We start from the raw sequence: 23,411 nt of genomic DNA, 5'->3' as shown, positions 1-23,411 counted from the left end.
ACATTTCCAACACCTGCTGCATAGTTCCGCCACTTCCATTAACTCAACTCAAAATGCTGCATCAACTCAAAATTTGCTCTCTTTTCCTCCCGAAAGGAAACCTGGCTGATTGGGCATTGGGTTAGGCTGACCTGTGCTTTAGGATCTTGCATTAATGTTGTTTTTCATTGTAGCCGATTATAAAGCCTGAAAGGATAACAAGAGCTATGTCCATACCACTGTCCAACAGCCCTCACACAGTTGCTGCTCAGGGCTAATTCCCAACCGTTCACTCACTTCCTTCTCCCTCATGCCATAATGAGATGAGGTGCATTAAACTACAAATCTGCTAATAAAAACATTTCACTGACCCAAAATAAGCTAATTTTCCCCAATATCAGAAGCAGAGATAATATTCAAGCCTTTTCCTAAATTAATCCAGTGCCCTCAAACTACTTTTGGCAGATTAAATTAAATTTGATGGCAAAATCTGCTACAGAGGTGGATTTGTGTTTACAGCAGCATGGCCATAAATACAATTGGCCAAAATGGTCTTTTATGATTGTTAACCACATCAGCACACCAACTGACTGTAGAATTCAATGTTCATACTGTTGAATTGTAAGCTACCCAGGTGAAATAGGAGGCACTGTTCTTCCCGTTTGCTTGTAGCCTCCCTCTGCTAATGGAAGAGGACCAGGACAGTGGGTTAATTGAGAACTCTAGATTTGGAGCCAAGACAGGAAAATAAAACAGAGATACAAATCATTCCCAATTGAACAGAGTGGAAATAGAGATTTGAGAGACTGAATGGTAAATATGTATCAAGGGTAAATAATGTCTTTAAATACACATCAGGTTGGGCAGTATGTATAGAGAGACAAAGAGTTAATATCTCCACACGATGACCTTTCTTCAGATGTGACTGACCAGTTGAATATTTGCGATCTTCTTACCCTTTGACAGCAAAACATTTATTGCAGGATGATTTAAGCATTAGGAATTACTTGTTAAATTCATTCTCTCTCTCTCTCGCCCTCTCCCTCTCCCTCTCCCCAGAAACAAAAACAAACAGGTTAGATTGTTCTGAATACAACAATGTAACCACACAGGACGGGTGCAAAATTATTTTTCTACCATTCATATTTCACAGTTCTCATATTGGTTCATGTTAATCTGAGTATTGCTACAATGGAAAACAACATTAATGCAAGATCCTAAAGCACAGGTCAGCCTAACCCAATGCCCAATCAGCCTGGTTTATCCTCTAAAATAAACGTTTATATAATTTAATTACTTTCAGTAACAATTGACTGGATTCCAGAAAGTATGTTGACTCTTTTTTTTAACAACAGTACATTCTGTTATGACCATTTAGTACCTTTTAAGCACACTGAAAACATTGAGCCAAAATATCGTTGATACAAATGCCGTAAGCTTTTTTGTGATGCTTGAGGCTGTCACTTAGCTGAGAACAGAACTTCTTTCTAGCAGAAACCACTGCATTGATATGCACATGGACACTGAGCCTGCTCAACTTAACTGCCACCTCTTTTCACCTCTACACGCAGCAAATTATTAGATGGCTTTTCCGACGACATGAACAAAATGAGCAGCAATTTCCATGTTCAAAACATCAGGAAGACTGAGAGCACAATCCCAGAAACCTATGGCATACATCAAACTTCCAAAAGCATACCCTTTCCTTGCAACCACTCGAAATTGAACCAAGCCATTTGCAACCTTGATATCATGTCAGCTCCAAGATGAACTCTGTACCAATTGTACATCTTCACCACAATGACTATTTCCAACCTCAACAGCCTCCTGACACTTAATGTTGGTATATCAGTCATCCTCATCTTCATCATCACTGGATGGCCTCAATAGTTTCCAGTTTGATGACCTCAGATTCCAGGCTCCTGTAATTCAGGCTTATCTGTGCATTTAATTTCTCCTCCATTGGTGATTGCACCATCAAATTCCAAGGCCATAAAGAAAGGAATTTATTTTCTAAATTTCCTCATCCTTCTCAGATTTGAAAAGCACCAAAAAACAATCCAATTGAATTTTTAACATCTCTGTGGCATGTTCTCCATACTTTCAAGTCAGAATTATCTGTATAAATGTAAAAGTGCAATAAAACTAATCTTTAAATATTTCATTCTCAAGGCACTGCTTAGGTACTTGTTGCATAGTATGCATTATATTTTGAATTCAATGTAGATTGTGTCACAGAACACAATTTAACACTTCACATGACATAGGATTTAATTTTCCATCTGAAGGGATAACCGTTACATTGGTAGTTAAAGAAGATTAAGTCCACATTACATAAAGCAAATTTTTATAGTTGGATTTACATTTCAGGCACTGTGACTCACTAGCATTGTAAATATTTAAAAACTACACATTTGTGCATGGAAGCACGAGTAACACGAACATCCTTTGTTTTTTTAGCAAATTACAGGCTCCCAATGGCATTAGGGCAAGAAGCATTACTGTAACCAGCTACGCTGAATAATGCTGCAATATTATTCATAAATAATGCACGTCCATAATTTAGATTGGAGGTTTCTCATGTGGGTTGTGGATGTGAATATTTATATTTCGCTGAGGCAAAAGGATATTTGTTGTTAAAAGCTGTTTGGAAAGATAGGTGCTTTAAAATTGACTATCTTGCAACCACAGCATACAATAAACTAACATCCAAGTTATCTGACAGAGCAGCCAACTGACAGCCAACTAATTTATTCATTTTTATTTTACTAAAATGCCAAAAGATCCTTAGCAGCCACCGAAACAGTCAACTTGACGCAGCACCTCACTTAAAGAGCTGCGTCCCATAATGCGTCTCTTTCCTCAGTGGTGCACCAAAGCATCATTCTACACTGTGTTCACAAATCCAACTAGCCTTGAAGTCCCAACACTATGATTCTGCAACAAGAGTGTTACAAACCGAGCCAAAATGGCTCATATACTTTTAGTTTTAAAATCAATAAAATTAGGCTCTTCAGAACCTAATAAAACATTTCTAATCTCAGCAAGAATTTTCTTTTTACTTGATTGAAAAGGTCAAGAATCAAGTGTTTTATTGTCATATGCCCCAGATAGAACAATGAAATTCTTACTTGCTGCAGCACAACGAAATATGTAAACATAATACACTGTAAATAATGATAAATGAGAGAGAGAAATAAAGTGCAGTGTGTATATACACACACACACACACACACACACAATATATATTTATATGTACTAGACCAAGTGGGACCCGTTGGGGAACTGGTGAGTGGCAATAATCCACCACTCACCAGGTCCCCCCAATGCAACCCGTTTGCACCACTCACCCGTTATCCCAACGCAACCCGTTTTCCAACGCAATATTCCACCACTCACCCATAACCCCCACGGGAGACCTAGTCCCCCAACGCGACCCCCAACATAAGATTCCACCACTCACCCATTGGGTCCATGTCACACGGGAGGCCTGAGTCCCCCAACGCAACCTGTTCCCCCAACGCAACATTCGACCATTCACTCCTAACCCCCATGGGAGGCCTGGTCCAACGCAACCCGTTCCGCAACTTAAAATTCTATCACTCACCCATTGCCCCAACGCATCTCATTCCCCCAATGTAATATTCCACCACTCACCCATAGCCCCCAACTGTGCAGGGCGGCTCATTTTTTTCACCCTCCCTCATTTTAAACTTAAAAAAAAAAAATGCAATTGCACTAAGATTTAATGGCATGTAGGTGCCACTGACATGGTAATCTTTTGTTATCTAAAACTAATCATTAAAATTTGCTGTGCTGGGTTTGGCCTGCATTCTTTCCCTGAAGGACATTTGCTGTGAAGGTCTCAGTGTTCTGGGATAGCAACATTGTACTCGGTAGGGCATTGCGACATCATAATTGCCAGTGCAGATTTGAAGTAATTCAACGTTTAAATGTCACTTTAAAACTTTTAAATCTCCCCCGCTACATCCCTCTCCTTACAACAATGTAAAAACACTCTCATAGCTTGTGTATTGGCAGCTGAGATCACATTGCGATGTCATTTTCGGTTGTCGGAATGTTCAGGGCAGCTTGTGTAAATGAGATCCCATTGTGATTGGAGGACTGTGAGGTGTCACTGTGACATCATCACTGAAAGCTGCCAGAAACGTCTCCCTCTCACAGTCAGTTATTATTCACAGTTGGCTTTTTTTTTTTTTAAACCTTTATATATCAAAAATATAACAAATCTGAAGGAAAGTTGATTAGATCAACGATGGGGAAAAAGCCAAGTAAGGTTCTGCAAAAACACACACACACACACACACACACACACACGTATATACTAGACCAAGTGGGACACTTTGGGCCCCATCCCCCGACGCAGGGAGGGGAGGATTGCGGTGGCACATGGGAGGACCGGTCCCCAAATGTGGCACGGTGCTCACCCTGGAGACAGGCGCCCCCTGGAGCCAATCACCCCCATCACCCGTACCCCCAACGTAACCCCTTAGCCCAACACAATATTCCACCACTCGCCCATAGCCCCCAACTGCGTGGCTCAATCTCACTCTCTCCTTACTCCCCTTGAAGCGGCTGATCCCATTGTCTGTCACCTCTCCCTCCATCTCCTTTTCCCAACCCTCAGTCACTCCCTTGCTCACCTCTCCCCTTTCACACTCGCCCACTAAAGACAAAAGATGTTTAAATAACATTTTTTCTCCTCCCATCCCTCACACCATCAACTCTCATAGCTTGTGTATTGGCAGCTGAGATCCCATTGTGATGTCATTTTCGGTTGTCGGAATGTTCACGACAGCTTGTGTAAATGAGATCTCATTGTGATTGGAGGAATGGGAGATGCCATTGAGACATCATCACTGGAAGCTGCTAGAAAAGTCTCACTTTCACAGTCAGTTATTATTCTCAAAGTTAGTTTTTTTTTTAAACTTTAAATATCAATAACATGTGAAATATAATATCAAATGTGAAGAAACTTGATACAAACGACTATGGGAAAAGCTGCAAAAAAAACTGCTATTGTGGACTGTTTTGGCGTAGCTCCTCAGATCATAGTCAGACAAACAAGTCGAGACTTTTAATTGTATATATGGACCAACTGGGACCCATTGGGTCCCTGTCACACAGGAGGAGGCCTGGTCCCTCAACACAACCCGTTCCCCAACGCAATGTTGCACCCGTAACCCGTAGCCCCCAACTCAACCCATTGCCGAACGTAAGATTCCAGCACTCCCCTGCCTCCCCCAGCACTTTGAAAAAAATTGCAATTGCACTTCCCCAATTGCAATACCAATTCACCATCCCCCTCCTGTCCTGCCAGGAGCTGGAGAAAGTGTTGTATGATGGCAACATTATCGCAAATGTCAGGTGGAGGACTGTGATATCCCATTCAGGTGAAAAGTTGGTGAAGCACAGAGTATTCCTGTATTGCAACTTTGTATCAAAGTTCGTTAGAAGCTGACAGGAAGGATTTTAACAGTAAAAATCTTGTTAAAGTTGGCTTTTCTAAACCTTGAAATATCAATAATGGGAAATATAACATCAAATGTGAAGAAACGATACGAACGACCATGGGGAAAATGCTGATTCTGCAAAAATGTTCACGCTACCATGTACCATTTTGGCATAGCTCCTGCGATCAGACAAACAAGTTGAGACTTTGAATAGTATATAGATAGATATATACACATACACAAATACTCAACTAACAAACAATAATAGTGCAATAATAATCTATTGTTGTCCAGAGCCTGTTTAGTAGCCTGATGGCCGTAGGGAAGAAACTGTTCCTGAACCTGGACGTTACAGTTTTCAGGATCCTGTATCTTCTTCCCGATGGCAGTAGTGCGATGAGTGTGTGGCCAGGATGGTGTTGGTCTCCGATGATGTTGGTTGCCTTTTTGAGCAGCAACTCCCATCAATCCCTATCATATCTTTTCAAGAATATGTAGAATGTTTCATTTTCAGAGCAGCACATTTTTTGCACCGAATTGAAGCATAATGTGTGCCAGTCAGGCAGGCAGTTATGTGAAGTATTCTATACAAAAATTTGCCTTGGGTCACATTCTTTATTGTAGGGCAGTTCTTAAGAAAGAAAAACAATGTTGGAGGAGGCAACACTGGTGCCCACACCGTCCATGCCTCATGCAAAAATATTACCCAAGAGCTGCTCAGTATAAAATTCATAGACAAACACTCACTCTGTGGTCAAACAAATTTACAGAATTAGCAAACAGATACAGTTTTACAAAGTCAAAACTTGCATCAGCTAAGCTCTATAAACATGATGGTAAAGCGCAATAAAGTGAGTCAGACGTTGTGAACTCAAGGACAAGCTTTATTAAACAAAATAGAATTCCAAAAGACTAGCAGTGTTGCTGAGCCCAGAGTAACTTCATGTCGCTGCAGCAGTCATCCTCGACTTTGTTTTTAACCCCCGCCCCACAGCCACGTGCCTCTTACCACATGATGAATGCGGGTTCGATTAGCCAGTGGCCCGACCACAAGATGGCGCCACAATGGAGCCAAAAAGTTTACTTTAGCCCAGATATTCAAACTGCATAGAACAACCCTCTAACTCAGTGGACACAAGACTAAGTTCGAGTTACTTGTACAGTTATAGGCAGGAAACTTGGTCAATGTAGAATATGTTAAACTACAAGAGCTAAACTGCTATCATCATTCAGGAGTCAAGAACCGTGTAACTTCAGATCATTCTAGTCGAGAAGAAATGGACGATGATCAAAAACTTAAAAATTGGTAGGCAGGCAGTGTAGAAGTATCCTCAAATGCATCTTACTCTCAGCATTTATTCTCAGTGCTGGCAAGGATAAGAGTTCCTCAAATGAGTAATCCTGAATCAAATCTAAAATACTGCACACAGTTGCACAGGGAAGACAAAAAAGGGAGTGGCAGGGGAGGGGGCAGGTGGGGGGAAAAGGCATTTTTTGCAGCAACACAGACATGGCAGGTTGGCAGGTTGCCTTCTTGGCACCAGGATCAAGAACACAGGATGCAGAATAGGCTGAAGTGAGAGGATGAAACCAGAGGTTGTGCTACATAATGGTCCATAGAGGTAGAAAGAGAATAAAATCCTTCTTAACAAGGGGCAAGAAATTGATGAAAATGCAGAACTTAAAATCTACCACTACCATGTACCAATAAGGATAAAATAGAGATTGGTGCTAATGAATGAGAACCTATGGAGAGGACTTCGGATTCTCAATCCACCAAGACCAGTCCTTGGGAGGTGGGGCCTGCATGTTTCACAGTTCAACAGTGCTGGGACCAATACATTTGTACAGAAAGTTTGCTAGTCTCATGAGGAAGGGTTTAAGCCAGTAGTACACAGTGGGAACCTTGGTTTAGTATCAACACGTATCAGAAAAAAAATAATTTTCTTCAATTCATATTTCTTGGCACTTGCACCGATGATGCAGCTTCATGTTATGGAAAATCATGATAAGAACTGGTTTCTAGGAGCACAGTCTAAAGAAGGTTCCCGACCCAAAATTTAATCTGTCTATTCCTCCCATACATGCTGCTAACCCACTCAGTACCTCCAACCCTTTGATTTTTGGTCAAGAATCGCGAAATCATTTTTAACCTTGAAAATCTGAATCATCCCCATGGACTTGTGTGGATTCCTGGCACAAGACAACACAAAATGAAAGAGGGTGCAATCCAGACAGTACTGAAAATATCAAATTGCTTCATCAGATGCACAGAAAGGCCCAGCACAAGTGGTGGAAGAAACACACCACCTACCACGCTTTTCACTAATTTGCTCCACTGAGATCTCCTGTCCTCATCTCTTGTTCAGTGTGTGGATCCCATACTGACGTCATCAGTCACCTCAGATCTACAAGCAAGAGATCATCAGCCCCAAGGTTCATTGCATTTAAAAAGTGCAGGGAGACGCACTTAATGCGCCATAACCGAGCAGTGTGGAAAAAAAGTTCTAAATAATTCATTGTAATAAATTCAAGGTCATCACAAAACTGGCACACAGAAGGAATGAGCTGAAAGACCAAAAGAGTTGCGAATTGATTTATTCCAAACTTTTTTTTTTTGTGCCTGGCACGAATATGTTGGGCTAAATGGTTACCAAGATTACTAAAAGTATTTCTATGATATGGAAAACCAGGCAGTTTTAACCTCACTGAATGAATTTATATTACATTATTGTTCATCAAACATTTATTCAGGCAAACACGCCACTACCAAAGTTGGAATGAGCTCAGTTAGATTATTGCCTCAGTAACAAAATAACTTTTGTTTACAGAATTGAACAAATCGTTCAGCACAATCCTTGAGCGTGCCAATTATATGACAACCTTGAATTTATCACAATGGATTGTTTCCAACTGTTTTACTCCATACTTGTGCATTTCAAGTTGGTCCTAATCTGATTCCAACAGCAAGCACGGCCAGCATTTAATGAAGCCTAATTCGTGGTGAGCACAGCAAGATGGTACACCTCAGACAAGTGGATCGGCTGGATATGCAATCTTATGGTCAATGATAAAATAAAACAAAGATAGAAGGTAGTTGGAGACAGTAAGACTGGTGGGAGAACTGGGAAGGGGATGGAGAGAGAGGGAAAGCTTATGAACATTGACTTCAAATACCCCGTGCTAACTTCAAATAGCCCGTGCTTTCCCTCTCTCTCCATCCCCTCCCTCATCCCAGTTCTCCCACCAGTCTTACTGTCTCCGACTACATTCTATCTTTGTCATGCCCACTCCCCTGACATCTATCTTTATCCCGCCCACTCCCCTGACATCAGTCTGAAGGGTCTTGACCCGAAACATCACCCATTCCTTCTCTCTAGAGATGCTGCCCGTCCCGCTGAGTTACTCCAGCATTGTGTGTCTACCTTCGATTTAAACCAGCATCTGCAGTTCTTTCCTACACATATAAAATAAAACATGCTCCGTAAAAGGAACAGTCCCTTCCGTTAAAATAATTGTCATTAAAAAATGTTAAATGAATCTGCTAGTAATTGTATGGGATGCCACTGAAGCACTGAGTTATAAACAAAAATGTGTAAACTAAGTTTAACATTCACTGACATGCCACCATTAATTCCGCAGCTGTGTTTGCAGTATTTAAGTATTTCCAATCACAATTATTGAATTACAAGAGCAGCAATTACAGGATCTAGACGAAGAATCCAATTTTAGAAATCCAAAGTTATTAAAAAAACATTTTAAAGGCATCTTGTACTTTAAATTAAACCCGTCAATCCTTCTCCTTGGTAAAATAAACTCTCGCTGAGCATTCCTTCCTAATATGAATTGAGAGCAGAAAAGCTATTGCTTCTTGCTCTTTTACACTTGGAGTCAATCAGCTGAGCTCTCCCCCATTTGGGGCTGAAAAGTCCTATCAATCTGTCTCTGCCAGCTCTAACCACGAATCCACCACAGCTTTATTATGCACTGTGTGTAATGCATAGGTGTTTCCAGCTATAATTGTTTACTGCACACTGGGGTCCAGCTTCAACAGAATGCCCAGAGTATGGAATTTCCGTTGGGAAAACTAGACAAATTCAGGAAGCTGGCTTATCATCACCTTTCTAAGGGCAATTACAGATGTGCTTTGAAAGATGGCATTGCACAGTCCAATATATTGAGTAAAATATAATTGTCATGTAGGCACTACAGTACACCACGAAAAAAAAAGCAGAAAACATACAATTAAAAATAAAATTGTACCAAGGCACCATGCTTGGATACACAGGGAAAATCTAAAACATCATAACCATAAAATGAATAACTTGTCTTTATAATGATATGAAATTTAATATATATTAACAAATTATTTTCACGTCCTTAATGGGGTTTTTTTGTACAGCACTAGGGATCAATGACTGGTAGTATTCAGTGCTGTCAACACCACTTATTCAGGGGGTGATCACTGTCATTGATTTTGTCCAAATTATGTCACCAGCAGACAAATCTATTTGGACTAAAGGTCAACCAGTTCTATTCTCCATATACAAGGAAAGAAATAAAAGCTACATTTTAACAGTGTCCTGTTGACACGCGGTATTGCTCAAAATGTTTCACAACCAACAATGTATAATTATGAAAAGCAGTGGTCCATTTGCACACTGTAAAGAGCCACATATCACTGATTCTCTGGTCATTTTCTTATACTTTGGTGACAGTGCTTTTGGCAGGGATAAGAATTTATTGGGTCATGGAGGACAACTCCACTGCTTTTTCGTCAAAATTGTGGTAGGTAGGTTGGAGGGGGAGGAAGAGGATGTGCATTAGGAAGAAAGTAGAGATACTTGGGGAAGAGAATGGTAGGAAGAAAAATAAAAAACTGTCTCCAGCAAGGGGGGGGGGGGGGGGGGGGGGGGGGGGGGGGGGGGGGGGGGGGGGGGGGGGGGTGGGGGGGGGGGGGGGGGGGGGGGGGGGGGGGGGGGGGGGGGGGGGGGGGGGGGGGGGGGGGGGGGGGGGGGGGGGGGGGGGGGGGGGGGGGGGGGGGGGGGGGGGGGGGGGGGGGGGGGGGGGGGGGGGGGGGGGGGGGGTAAGAAATTCTAAATTTAACACCAATGCTGCTCCAATTCCCACGGCATGGATTCAGCTCCTGTTAGGCTGTTTTTCAATTACACATTCACAAATACGAGGGATTTACAGAGGTTGTGTGTTAAAACACCACAAACCAAAGGCCTGTGGATAAACTTGATGTTATATTTCCTGAATGTACTCACAAAACTCTTCTAAATGACAATACAGGTGCAATATGTCATTTCACTACCTTTTCTTACTCGGATTTTCCAACATTCTCAACAAATACTGACAGCAGACAACTGTTTGTGTCCATGAGACAGTGCAAAGGAGGAGGAGGCAAATGAAATAGAGGAGATGCAAAGGGGAAAGTGTGACAGCATACTCTGGAGCTTGGTGGGATGAAGAAATACGACAACTTTCTACTTTCATTTATATTTGACAGGGGTCTATAATTTTTTCAACTTCTTATCAAAGATTTGGACAATTGAGCCAAATCTCACCAGCTAACACTAGCAATTCTAAATGATAGTGACATGGAGACAATCCTGACCTTGGATGGTGTCCGAGTGACATTTCTCCCCAAAACCAAGATTTTCCCGTTTTGTCCCATATCCCAGAGACATGCTGGTTGGTTAATTGACTAAGTTAAAAGTGGCATAGGTATCATGGGGGAATTTGGGGGCACCTGAGAGACAACAAGCTGATACGATGAACTATATGGACGAATGGGACTCGAGAGGGTTGTGCTGCAGGGAGATGGGATTGTGCCAATGGCTGAATGACTTCATTATTATAATGACACATTTTAATCTTTTTTTTTTTTTTTTTTTTAAATGTGGCAGCAAATGAGGGCTGCAATCACAACCTAAACTGAAGACACCACAAATAGATAAAGCCTGAGCTTGAGGCTTGGAAATAGCTCTGGTGGGTTGGCAAAAGTTTAGATTTATATATTATTGTCATGTGCACCGAGTTACAGTGAAACGTTTTTCACTGCGTGCTATCTAGTCAAAAAAAAGACTCAGCATGGTTACAATGAAGCCCTCCACAATGTACAAATGCAGGATAAAGGATACAACATTTAGTGCGAGATAAAGTCTGATAAAAAAATAGTTCAAAGGTATCCAATGAAGTAAATCGGAGGTCAGGACTCTAGCTTGTGAGAGGTTGGGTCAGTTTCATGATAACAGCCGGAAAGAAACTGCCACTGAACCTCGAGGTGTGCATTTTCAAACTTCTGTACCACTTGCCTGATGGGAGAGTAGAGAAGAGGGCATGGCCAGGGTGCAACTCGTCCTTGATTATGCTGCTGGCCTTGCTGAGGCATAAAATAGAGTCAATCAAAGGGAGGTTGGTTTGTGTGATAGTTTGGGCTACATCCACAAATCTACAATTTCTTGCGGACTTGGTTGGAAATGTTCCCACACCATGCTGTGATGAATCCCGATAAAATGCTTTCTGCGGCACATCTGTAAAAGTTGGTGAGGATTGTTGGGGACATGCCAAGCGTCCTAAGCCTTCTAGAGAAGTAGAGGTGTTTGTGTGCTTTCTTGGCCATAGCTTTGATATGGGTGGTCCAGGGCAAATTGCTGGTGATATTTATTCCGAAGAACCTGAAGGTTTTGACCATCTCTTCTTCGACACCATCAATGCATACTGGGGTGTGTGTACTGCTTCACTTCCTGAAGTCAATCACAATCTTCTCTGCCTTGCTGACATTGTGGGGGAAGTTGCCATCTTGCCACCAGTTCACTCTCCAAACATCTTCAATGGGAAATGTAAACTGTTTTTCATTTCAAATCAACATAGATGGATTAAAAAGAACCCTGAAAACATTTTTTTTAAATTGTTGGCTTACAATTACAATCATTAATGTCCCAATATATTGATCTGTTAGGCATAAGCTGTGCCGATTAGGGACAAAATGGATAGCAGCTTCAATGACCAAATATAGACAAAATGTACCTAGTCATCTTTGTTTTTGCCGTACAATTCTTTATCTACGCATTACTGCAGCAGTATCCTTTTTTAACATCGCTGTTCAACGTGTTTCTAGATTGTAAAAACACATGGCTAGTTAACAGAGATTTGTCGCCCAAGATTAACAATACAAAAAACATACCAAAATCCTTTCCATTCTCAATCCCAACACTCGGCTGATTTGTCAGTGCTAATTTATGCCTATTTTCAGTTCTTTGGCACTGCAATCTTTCTTTTTTTTTTAAAACTGCACAGCAATAAAAATGTCACTGTAATTACTCCAGTATAAACATTCTTTGAATATTAACAAAACAGGTTTGCAATTTTAGATATCATTACAAAACCAAATACCAAAATGTAGTGCTCCAAATCTAAAATATTCCTTACTCTGATTGAGTTAACAACTATATTCAGCTTTCCAAGATAACAGTAGTATCTTGTCATTCAGCTGGCGTGACCAGGAAATGCACAATACTTCGTACACAGAAAAATGAGATCTGGCAAATGTAATCCACATACTTTGGAACGGGTCTGCTGCTCGTTACTTGTATAAGAAAAGTGTTTGTGGTGAGTGGGTGGGAGAGAATGTTTAAAGAATGCCTGTTAAAAATCTACAAGATCACCAAGTAGTCAAAAATGGAAGATAGTTTTTGTGAAGGCAAACAGTGCCTGCAAAGAATTTTGTTTATTTACAAAGCTGCTCATACCATGATGGATGCCTACATTTCTATTCTGATCTTTCAGACAAATAATAGGATTTTGATTGTAATGACAAATTGTTTTTTTAGGTTATAAACATAAGATGATCACTAATAAATCCAACCAGAAATTAAGGAAAGTATTTTGCCAGAGAGTGGACAAACTGCTATATCAGTTAGCCAAGTTAGATTGTAATTAAATTGAAGGAGAAAGGTATAGAATAGGTTTAGAGGGATATGGGCCAAACACAGGGGAAATGCTTAGGTCCCATTAGGTGGGGCATCTTGGTCAACATGGACAAGTTGGGCTGAAGGGCCTATTTCTGTGCTGTAAGACTCTACAATATGACATAATGGTGCATTTTGAGGATTAGGTATGGGAGGAGGTTGGAATTAAGGAAAATGCTGGGGTTGCTGTATAAACAGGCTGGTTCCATTGAACTCAAAATGCTTATAAGCTAACACTCCATTGCAGTATTTGGAAGGGTACAACATGGTATTATCATAGATTTGCAATCTTGCCATCCAGATTATGTGGTATCGGGAAGAATGTTCGGTTTTGTAAAAATGCAAAATAAAGTTCATAAAAGTCCTTTCACAAAGAATTACAACCTTCCAATGCCATGAAGTTTGAAAATAAAAATAAAAACTACTTCGGTACCTATTTTGCATTAAGTGTTTCTAGTGAAAAAGAGAACCATCCAGATGTTGGCTGGGCTTTATAGAGAGGTTGGACAGACTGGGACATTTTTCCTTGGAATTAGGAGGCAGAGGGGTGGCCTTATTGAGATGTACATGATCATGAAGGGCCTGGATAAAGTGAATGCTCGTAGTCCTTTTCCAGTGTGGAGCTTTCTGAAACTTAAGAGGAACTACAGGAGAAACTTTCACTGAGAGTGTTGTCTATATCTGGAATGAGCTGCCAGAGGAAACAACAGAAACAATACAATTACAAATTTTACAAGACATTTGAACCGATATAGGGGGAGGAAGGGCTGGGAGCGATATTGGTCAAATGTAAGCAAATAGGAATCGCTCAATATGCCAACTTGCTCGGCATGGACAAAGTGGACTGAGGGGACTGTTTCTGTGCTGTACAGAGCTATGATTCCATGACTCCAGGAGGATTTCCTTCGATTACTCAGTGTCAAGGAAGTTTCCCTTGCTACTGTGTACAACATTTACAAATTAAAACCAGCAGAATAAAAATGATTAATCACACAAGTACAAACATTGAAAGAAATCTACTCACTTCAGAAAGAGATGGGAGCAGAAGGAGGCCACTATATGGACGAGAGGTCAGCCAGACCTCAACCTCACGTAATCTGGCAGTTATGGCTGCTTATTAACAAAGTGCAAGTTCACACGATTACAGATATAAAGGAGTTATTATTTATAGCCTGACGCATGGTATTCACAAAACTGAAGAACAACAGGGACAAGAGCCTCCTTTTCCAGCATTGTCATTTCTTCTAGAGTAACAGGAAGTACTTTTTTGATCAGGTTGAAACTTGGTGGTGCCCCAGAAGGTGATTTTAATGTAACTTTTCTTTTGAAATCAGCCTTGGATAGGCTGGATAGAAATATACAATTTTAATATTAACGAGTTTAGTAAAAGTAACCTTGCACTGCAAAAGCCCTTTTTCTTTCCATCATCCATGCACTTTAGCTTTCATTTTTACAATTTAGACTTCATTCATTTTCCGTCAAAGATCAAAACTGTGGACTTGAGCATTTATATACATTTTAAAACAGGAAGCACTTTGTTTTCTAAAGCTCAGCATCCAACTTTATCTAATTCATGAAGATAATAGGACCACTGTGTGGCTTTTAAGATCTAAGATCTCTATTTTGAAATAGATATAGTTATAGTTATAGTTCCATTAACTCAAGGATACTGCAGATCTTGGAAAGATATGTTTAATGCACCTGAAAAGGGAAATATGTGGCACTTGTCACATGAGTCTGTTGGAACTGGAGGGTGAAACTACTGTTCACAATCAGTAGGGTGCACCAATAAATATTTCACAACTTAGTAAACCACAGCATTTTTATCTAAAATCCCTCAAAACCGCATTGTGTCCATTAACATAAAAAGGCCATTCAAACATTCTACCATTCCATAATGTTTGATTGATATTTCTCAACACCGTCCACCCAATTTGGCTCCATATCCCTTAATATAATTAACTGAAGATCGACCGTTCTCAATTTTGTTCTTTAGTATTCCCATTTTCAAACCCAAATCATTGTGATTTTACCCAGTGATATGCAATCATTCAGCTTTATAATCACATTACATCAAAGTTAATATCTTAAATTCTGTGAATCTCATCATTTGTGAGGTAGTCTTTATAAGCAACATTATCATGCAGTCAAGCTCAGTTTTACTTTATAGCAGATGACTAACACAAAAAGCCAAAAGGATAAACATATACACAAGAAACTATAGATGCTGGAATCGTGATCAAAACACTAAGTTCTGGAAAAAGAAAAAATCAGTGGGTCAGGCAGTGTTAGTGGTGGGAGTGTTCAGGCGATATTTCAGGTGGGAACCTTCCACAGCCCGAAGAAGGGTTCTGGCGCAAAATGTAGCCCATTGAATTATTTCCACTGATGCTATCTGACCCACGGAGTTCCTCCAGCACTTTTGTTTAAGATAAATATCAAGTCAGTTGTGTTGTGTGTATTATTATACTTATGACATGAGCTCCTCCAAAACTACCCTTCTCAACAAAACACTTAAAGTGGAGGAGTTAGAATGTATCATTTAATAGGAACAGTAAAAAAAAAGCATTCAGGTTCACATATCCCAAAACAAAGTTCACAATTTATCCATGTTTAGCATATCTGTAGGGTCTCGAAAACAGAAGTTCGTCTGGCAGATGGAATTCATTGTAAATCTAGGTAAACCTACAATACAATGCTCAAAAAGATGCTGCCTGGCCCACTGAGTTCCCCAAGCACTGTACTTTACACAATGCAATCCTCTAAATGGAACAGTGGTCAATCAGCAGCAAGATATCACAATTCTTTCAAAGCCAGTAACATACCAACAATAATCTCCTTATCCATTGTTATGTCTATGCCTGCCACACTTCTGAAATGACACAGGAGGGGATTCAGCCTTTCAAGTGTACCAGCTCTCAGAATGACCCCATCAATCCTGTTGGTGAACTCGTTTCCCTATTACCCATTCTCTCTCACATACCAAGACATTGTGCTGGAGTAACTCAGCAGGTTAGGAGCACTTTATCTCTTTTTATAAACCAGCACCTGCAATTCCTAGTACCTCCTCTCTCACATGCCCACAGATTATGCCACTACCACCCTCCTCCTTCCCCACAATTCTGCCAACCTGTGCCAGAAGACATTTAAGTACCAATTAACTAGAATTTTGGATTCAGGAACAAACCAGAGCATCACTTGGGAAGGGGTAAACCTATGTGGTCACAGGTAAAACATGCAAACTCCGCACTGAGGTCACCAGAAGTCAGAACTGAATCAGGCTTTACAAATCTATGGGGCATCAGCATTAATTGCTATGCCACTGTGCTGCCCTCTCCCTGTGCAGGTTCATAGAATGTGCCGCTCAAGGATCCATTCAATCCTTAGAATAATGAAACATGAGCTTCAACATCTTGGGTGTAATGACAGATATGGTTTTCCATTTATGGGAATTAAGCCAACCAGGTACTTTAAACAAAAATGAATTAACTTCAAAATCCACAAGTGCATAAAGTCCTTGTTCAGTCTGAATTCAATCACCACACTCTGCAACTGAACTCTGTCATGTTTCATTTTTGTTGCTTTTTGTTATAAATTCACTAATAAGTAAAGTTGGTTCTACCTGCCTTCCAGAATTTGATGAGAATTTCATAATGCTGAAATAAAGCATTACTTTTCCAGGAAAGAAAACATCCCCAATTTTTTGACAGAATAGAGACAAATCTAAAATCCATTGCTGATCATTTTAATTCTCCATTTTTGTTGTGGTTTAAATTTCCTCTGTGAACCCCAAAATCCTACTCGTTATTTTGTCACACCTGTATGGTTCAAATGGTGCCTCCAATGCTAGGTATTGAAAGATTATGAATAGAATTGAATATGAAGGGAAAATATACCAGCGTATTAGGGAGACAATCAAATGCCATGAATAAAAGAGCCATCAACTTTGCATTTGATGTTGTAATAAATCAAACATAATTAAGGAGAAAAGAAAATCACCTAAAGAGTATAAAACATGGAACTTGGGAACAGGTTGCTGGGATAAACAAATGCTTTTAGAGAAAGCTGAAGATTAGAACAAAGAAGAAAATCACAAAGGGATACATTGATAAGGTGAGATGACTATAACATGAAGATGCGTCTGTGGGACACAAATACTAGCATAGAATAAAAGAGTCGCAGCCAATTGTTTTGCTTCAAATTATCTCTTTTGCAATGACTGACTGAGATATGGCTCAACTCAATTGGAATAAAAGAGCAATTAAATTGAATGTTTCCTTTCAGATCTTGGTAATTACATAAAGAAGATAACAGTGAAAGTATTTGCTGGAAGCCAGGCTTCAGTAATCTTTGAATATGCCACCTTCTAGCCAATGTAGTTGCATTGCCTCGAGGCAAAACCATGTTCTGCACAAGATATTACTCTCAGCCAACACACGTACAATAGATTACACAGTTGTTATCATGATAGTATTTTTAAAAGCATTTGTAGAAATTGACTACTACATTTCCTTCATCACTAATCATCAAAACTACAACTGCTCTATAGATTGTAAAATAGTTTGGAACATTCTACCATATGGAAGACACTATGGTAATGTAAGCTTTTGTTTTATTAGACCCAAGACTGTTATGCTGATTAAAACGTTTTAGGTAGCAATGGAAGACTCGCTGGCAACACAAAATAAGTTTACACACTTTGGAGTTCAAGTAATATAACTTAAATACCTTTACATTCACACTTAACCAACTAATTACAACAACTGCAAATCCAATAAATAATGACTGAATACATACATCATATGAGTCCGTTGCAACCAGTGGTGCCAATTTATAAATATCAAAGGTAGAATTGAGTCAGTGTTTACATTTATCAAAATACTTGCAGAAGTTTCATAATTGAGTTAAGTATAACATTGAAATTAGACAGTGATGACAAGCTCTTTGCCATCAAACTTCATTTCTCCAGTCATGAGATTTCTCCTTACCGTGCTCCACAAAAACATTAAAATGTTGAGCTCCATGTTTGGATGCTTCTCTCCTCCCTCCTTTGATAAACTGCAGCGCCGTTAAAGTTGGCCTCCTTTGGTCCGCAAGAACTTTGCCTGGTTGTTGCCCCATAAATTAACCGACTCCAGGTCCAAGCAATTTAAAAAACTCATTTAAAACTGAAAATAGGATACGAGAAGGCTGGGGAACAGAGAGGTGTAGGATTCCTCTCGGCATAGGAACAAGATTGGGACTGGTCGTGGCGAGTAAGTTCAGGTAGCAGGTAGCGGTGCGGGTAGCAGGGGTTTGAGGCGACAGAGCGAGCTTACATTGGGTGTTATAGGATGAAGTGCAGATAGAAATCACAATCTTGGGGTGAAGGTGAGATAATAAATGGGGTACAGGGAGAGGGGGCACGGCAAAAGGGGCCACAGGCAATGGGGTCAGTCACAGAATTGGGGTGAAAGTTCGAAGCCCAGAGGGGAAGGGTGATTGAGAACCCTCTGAGGTCCCTTATGGGGCACTATTTCGGACCGACTCCGTTCCCATCGGCTTCTCTTCACTCATATTTCTCTTCCCACACCTCGTAGAGGCAGGGGTGAGAGGAAGGGCTGGAGGTAAAACTTTCTTGAGATGGAAACTGCCTCCACTCTGTCTCCCTCGCTCAGCCCGAGACACCCGCCATGTTTGGGGTAAACTGCGCTCAAAACGAGGCCACGCACTGCCCGGGGCGGCATTGCGTAAACACCACCACCCCCGGGCTGACTGGGGGGGGGGGGGGGGAACCCGCCGGTTGTCAACGACGTGGTTGCCATGGCTCAGGTACTAACTTCAAAACAGCGGGTGTAGTGCTTTGTAATGGGGCAAGTGAGAAGTTAAAAGTTGAAAGCGCAGGAGTCAAGTGTTTTGTTGTCCTACTTGCAGCAACCCAGCAGAATATGTAAACTTATAACATAGTACTCTGTAAACATTAAAAACAATATAATAAACGAGAAAAAAAAAGTTCAATACACACACACACAACACACACAAACACACACACACACACACACACACACACACAAACACACACACACACACACACACAAACACACACACACACACACACACACACACACACACACACACACACACACACACAAAAAACACAAACACACACAAAAACAAAAAAACACAAACACACACAAAAACACAAAAAACAAACAATAATAATGCAAAAAGGCAAAACCAATGCCCCCAAGTCTATGTAGTTCAGACCTTAACTGGTGGTTGGAGTCAAATAGTGATATAGTGTGGAAACATGCCATTCGGCCCAACTTGCCCACGCCTGCCAATATGTCCCAGATGGCACCATGCGGTGGAGGGCTTTACCCGAGCTGGCTGCCTACCCCTTTTCCGGGGTTACGTCCGTGACCGGGTGGGGTTAGAAAGGGAATGCGCCCTGTCTACGGGCACCCTGGGGGAGTTCCGGGACCGCTGGGCTCCACATTGAATGCATCCTTGACAAGGAGTGTAAGATAATTGTACAGTTGTTTATTAAGGATATTTGTTTGTATTGTATTATGGTGGTGGGATCTGGTTTGTTTTATTGTAGTGTAATATTATTTTTTAATAATTGCATACATTTTTTGAAAATAAATAAATAAATATGTCCCAGCTATACTAGTCCCATACTAGTCGATCGTGCTATTAGGAGTGCTCATAGACAACATGTTTCTTCTATTCTTGAGGGTGAGCAACCCAAGGCCTTTTGGAGGTATGTGAAATCTAGATGGACAGACATCAAAGTCAAAAGTCAGTCAGTCAATTTTACACGTCACATTGACTCGAAGGTGCAATGAAATGAATTTGCCAGCAGCGATACACTTAAAAAGAACACACAATAACAATAAGATTTAACACAAACATCCACCACAGCATTCTTCACTGTGATGGAAGGCAACAAAGTTCAGCCAGTCCTCCTTTACAACTGTTGCTTTCCCTCTCTCCATCCCTCCCCCTTCCCAGTTCTCTGACTAGAGTCTTTCTGTCTTTGACTACATTTTATCTTTGCTTTGTTGTTACCTTCTCCTACCTAACAATGATTCATTCTACATTTTCCTTGATCGCCATTCCTTTTGTTCTGTTTTCGCACCTTACACTTCCTTATCTATGTATATCCCTCTCCCCTGACATCAGCTTGAAGAAGGGTCTCGACCCGAAACGTCACCCATTCCTTCTCTCTAGAGATGCTGCCTGTCCAGCTGAGTTACTCCAGCATTTCGTGTCTATCTTTGGTTTAAATCAGTATCGGTAATTCCATCATACACTTGATTGTTCTCCACTGAACTCAATTTTTAACACCTCTATCAAAACTCTTAACACTCTGAATGCCAAAGAGAACTGATATAGGCCTTCCATGTATTTGATATCCTGATGGGAAGTCTCAAAGAGCTTGACATTCTGCTGATCCATTAATATTTTGTACCTGTAAACCATTGTACCATTAAAACTTGTAGAGGTTTGTTCAATAACTGAATTGTAGTTGTACTGAGCTTGGGTTTAAAGACCAATGGCTGGCTCAGGCTTTAACCTTTCTGCTCTTGTGTATAAGTAGCATTCCTTTTTATTTATTTGGTAATATGCTCAAGATTTGAATCAGATCAGCAATTAGTCTCAATAGATTATCACTTCTGTTTTGTTTTGAAGGACCAATTATGAAAATGTGTTTTTTGTGGTAATCCGTGTTGTCTTGCACACCACAACACTTTGATGACATCTTCTGGTGCTTCATTCACTCTTTGTCTATTTTGCTTCCTCCTTGAAAGATCATGACTGGGCAGAGAGACAATTTTCTTGAACAAGGAACTCGCAAATTGGTGTAGATTGCATCAGGGTAAGAGGCTAGCCATTTTAAGGAATAATCGCAATCAGAGAATTGGAAATCATTGGTATTTCTTATCTAATTGTTGAAGACATGCGTTATTGAATTTCATATATTTTTGGATTTGTAAAAATGTGATGATTTGTGTTACGATGTGAAAAAGGTACAAGATCAGCCATGATATTGATTAGTTCAAGGGGCCAAGTATTTTTATTTGTATGTTGGGAATTTTTCAAACCTAATTATAGCAGCGCTTGTTCCATCTTGACTCTGATATGGATTTAATTATGGATAACAAGTGCCAAATGTAGAGAAACTGTAAAGTGGGAGAAAATATGTTACGAGAATAAACTAAACCAGAACATAAAAGCAAATATTTGAGCTTTTGTAAGCATATAAAAGTAGAAAGGTAGTTTAGGGAATGAAATGGGGGAGTTTCTAATTGAAAACGAAAATGACATAGACTTTGAATTTGAGTTGCTGTCTGTTTACAGAGTAGGGAACACTGAAGGCATACTGAATATGGTGGAAAATCTTGGGGGAATGTTAACAAGGCAAGTTAAGTCAAGTTTATCAAGTCAAGTTTATTCGTCACATGCACATACGAGATGTGCAGTGAAATGAAAAGTGGCAATGCTCGCAATTGTGCAAAAAAACAAACAAACAAATTACAAACAGAATGGAACAGTTTCACATATTCACATATTGCATAATTGTGGGGGGGAAGAAAAAGGAAAAAAACAGCAATTTTAAAAAGACAACACACAACAGTAAAATGATACAGTAAAGTTAGTCCCTGGAGAGATAGAAGTTTACAGTCCTAATGGCCTCTGGGAAGAAACTCCTTCCCATCCTCTCCGTTCTCACAGCATGGCAACGGAGGCGTTTGCCTGACCGTAGCAGCTGGAACAGGCCGTTGCTGGGGTGGAAGAGGTCTCCCATGATCTTGTTGGCTCTGGAGTTACACCTTCTGATGTATAGTTCCTGCAGGGGGGCGTGTGTAGTTCCCATAGTGCGTTTGGCCGAACGCACTACTCTCTGCAGAGCCTTCTTATCCTGGGCAGAGCAGTTCCCAACCCAAATTGTGATATTTCCGGACAAGATGCTTTCCACAGCCGCTGAGAAGAAGCACTGGAGGATCCTCGGAGACACTCTGAATTTCCTCAATTGCTTGAGGTAGTAAAGGCGCTGCCTTGCCCTACTCACGAGTGCTGCAGCGTGTGATGTCCATGTCATTTCCTCAGAGATGTGGACTCCCAGGTATTTAAATCAGCTCACCCTATCCACAGTATCCCCATTTATCTTCAATGGTGTGTACGTCCTCGGAAGATGTGCCCTCCTAACGTTCACGATCAGCTCCTTAGTTTTTTTGATATTCAAGAGGAGACTGATGTCCTGATATTCAAGAGGGGACTGATGTCCTGACACCAGAGTGCCAGATCAGCCACCTCCTCCCGGTAGGCCTTCTCATCGTTATCTGAGATCAGGCCCACCACCACAGTGTCATCAGCAAACTTGATTATCGAGTTGGAGCTGAACCTGGCCACACAGTCATGTGTGTACAGGGAGTACAGTAGGGGGCTGAGGACGCAACCCTGGGGGGATCCTGTGCTCAGGGTGAGGGACTTTGATGTATTTCCCCCCATCTTGACTACCTAGGGCCTGGCGGTGAGAAAGTCCAGGACCCAGGCACACAGGGGGGTGTTGAGCCCCAATTCCAGCAGCTTCTCGGCCAGTCTGGTGGGGACTATCGTGTTGAAAGCTGAACTGAAGTCTATGAACAGCATCCTCACATAGCATCCTTCACACATTCATTAGTAAAATTATACCAGTCAACTAATGTCATTAAAGGCTGTCGAGATTTCTAATCTCAATTTGCTTCATGGGAGCTCAAAGGACATGGGTCAAAAATCATGGACAGATGGCACACAATCATTCCAGTTTCCTCGGTTCCAAAAAGGTCCCAGTGGGATGGAATAATGCAAATGCAATTTCATTTTTCAGGAGAAAAGGGAAACGAGGCAGAATAACTCTGGTAATTAACCTAACCTCTTGCTGGAAAAATAGTGGACTCAATTATTATTCTTATGTAGTCCTTCAGGATCAAAGATGCTTTCCTTTCACTGCATA

The 23,411-nt window shown here is 40.8% G+C and overlaps 1 protein-coding gene across 1 annotated transcript in view; it reads right to left on the bottom strand.

The window, feature by feature from the left end:
* The window catches only part of abl1 (c-abl oncogene 1, non-receptor tyrosine kinase), a 110,116-nt gene extending 90,953 nt beyond the window's left edge, over nt 1-19,163 (bottom strand). Inside the window, exon 1 of the mRNA XM_055660199.1 lies at nt 18,418-19,163. Within this exon, the coding sequence (XP_055516174.1) occupies nt 18,418-18,550 (133 nt within the window). The 5' untranslated portion in view covers nt 18,551-19,163. The remainder of the gene's footprint in view (nt 1-18,417) is intronic.
* Between the last annotated feature and the right edge of the window lie 4,248 nt (nt 19,164-23,411).

Source organism: Leucoraja erinacea, chromosome 31 (genome assembly GCF_028641065.1).
Source record: "Leucoraja erinacea ecotype New England chromosome 31, Leri_hhj_1, whole genome shotgun sequence".
In the NCBI taxonomy this organism is placed as follows: Eukaryota; Metazoa; Chordata; class Chondrichthyes; order Rajiformes; family Rajidae; genus Leucoraja; species Leucoraja erinaceus.
The sequence above is the reverse complement of the archived record's forward strand: the minus strand, read 5'-3'. Positions and strand labels throughout refer to the sequence as shown.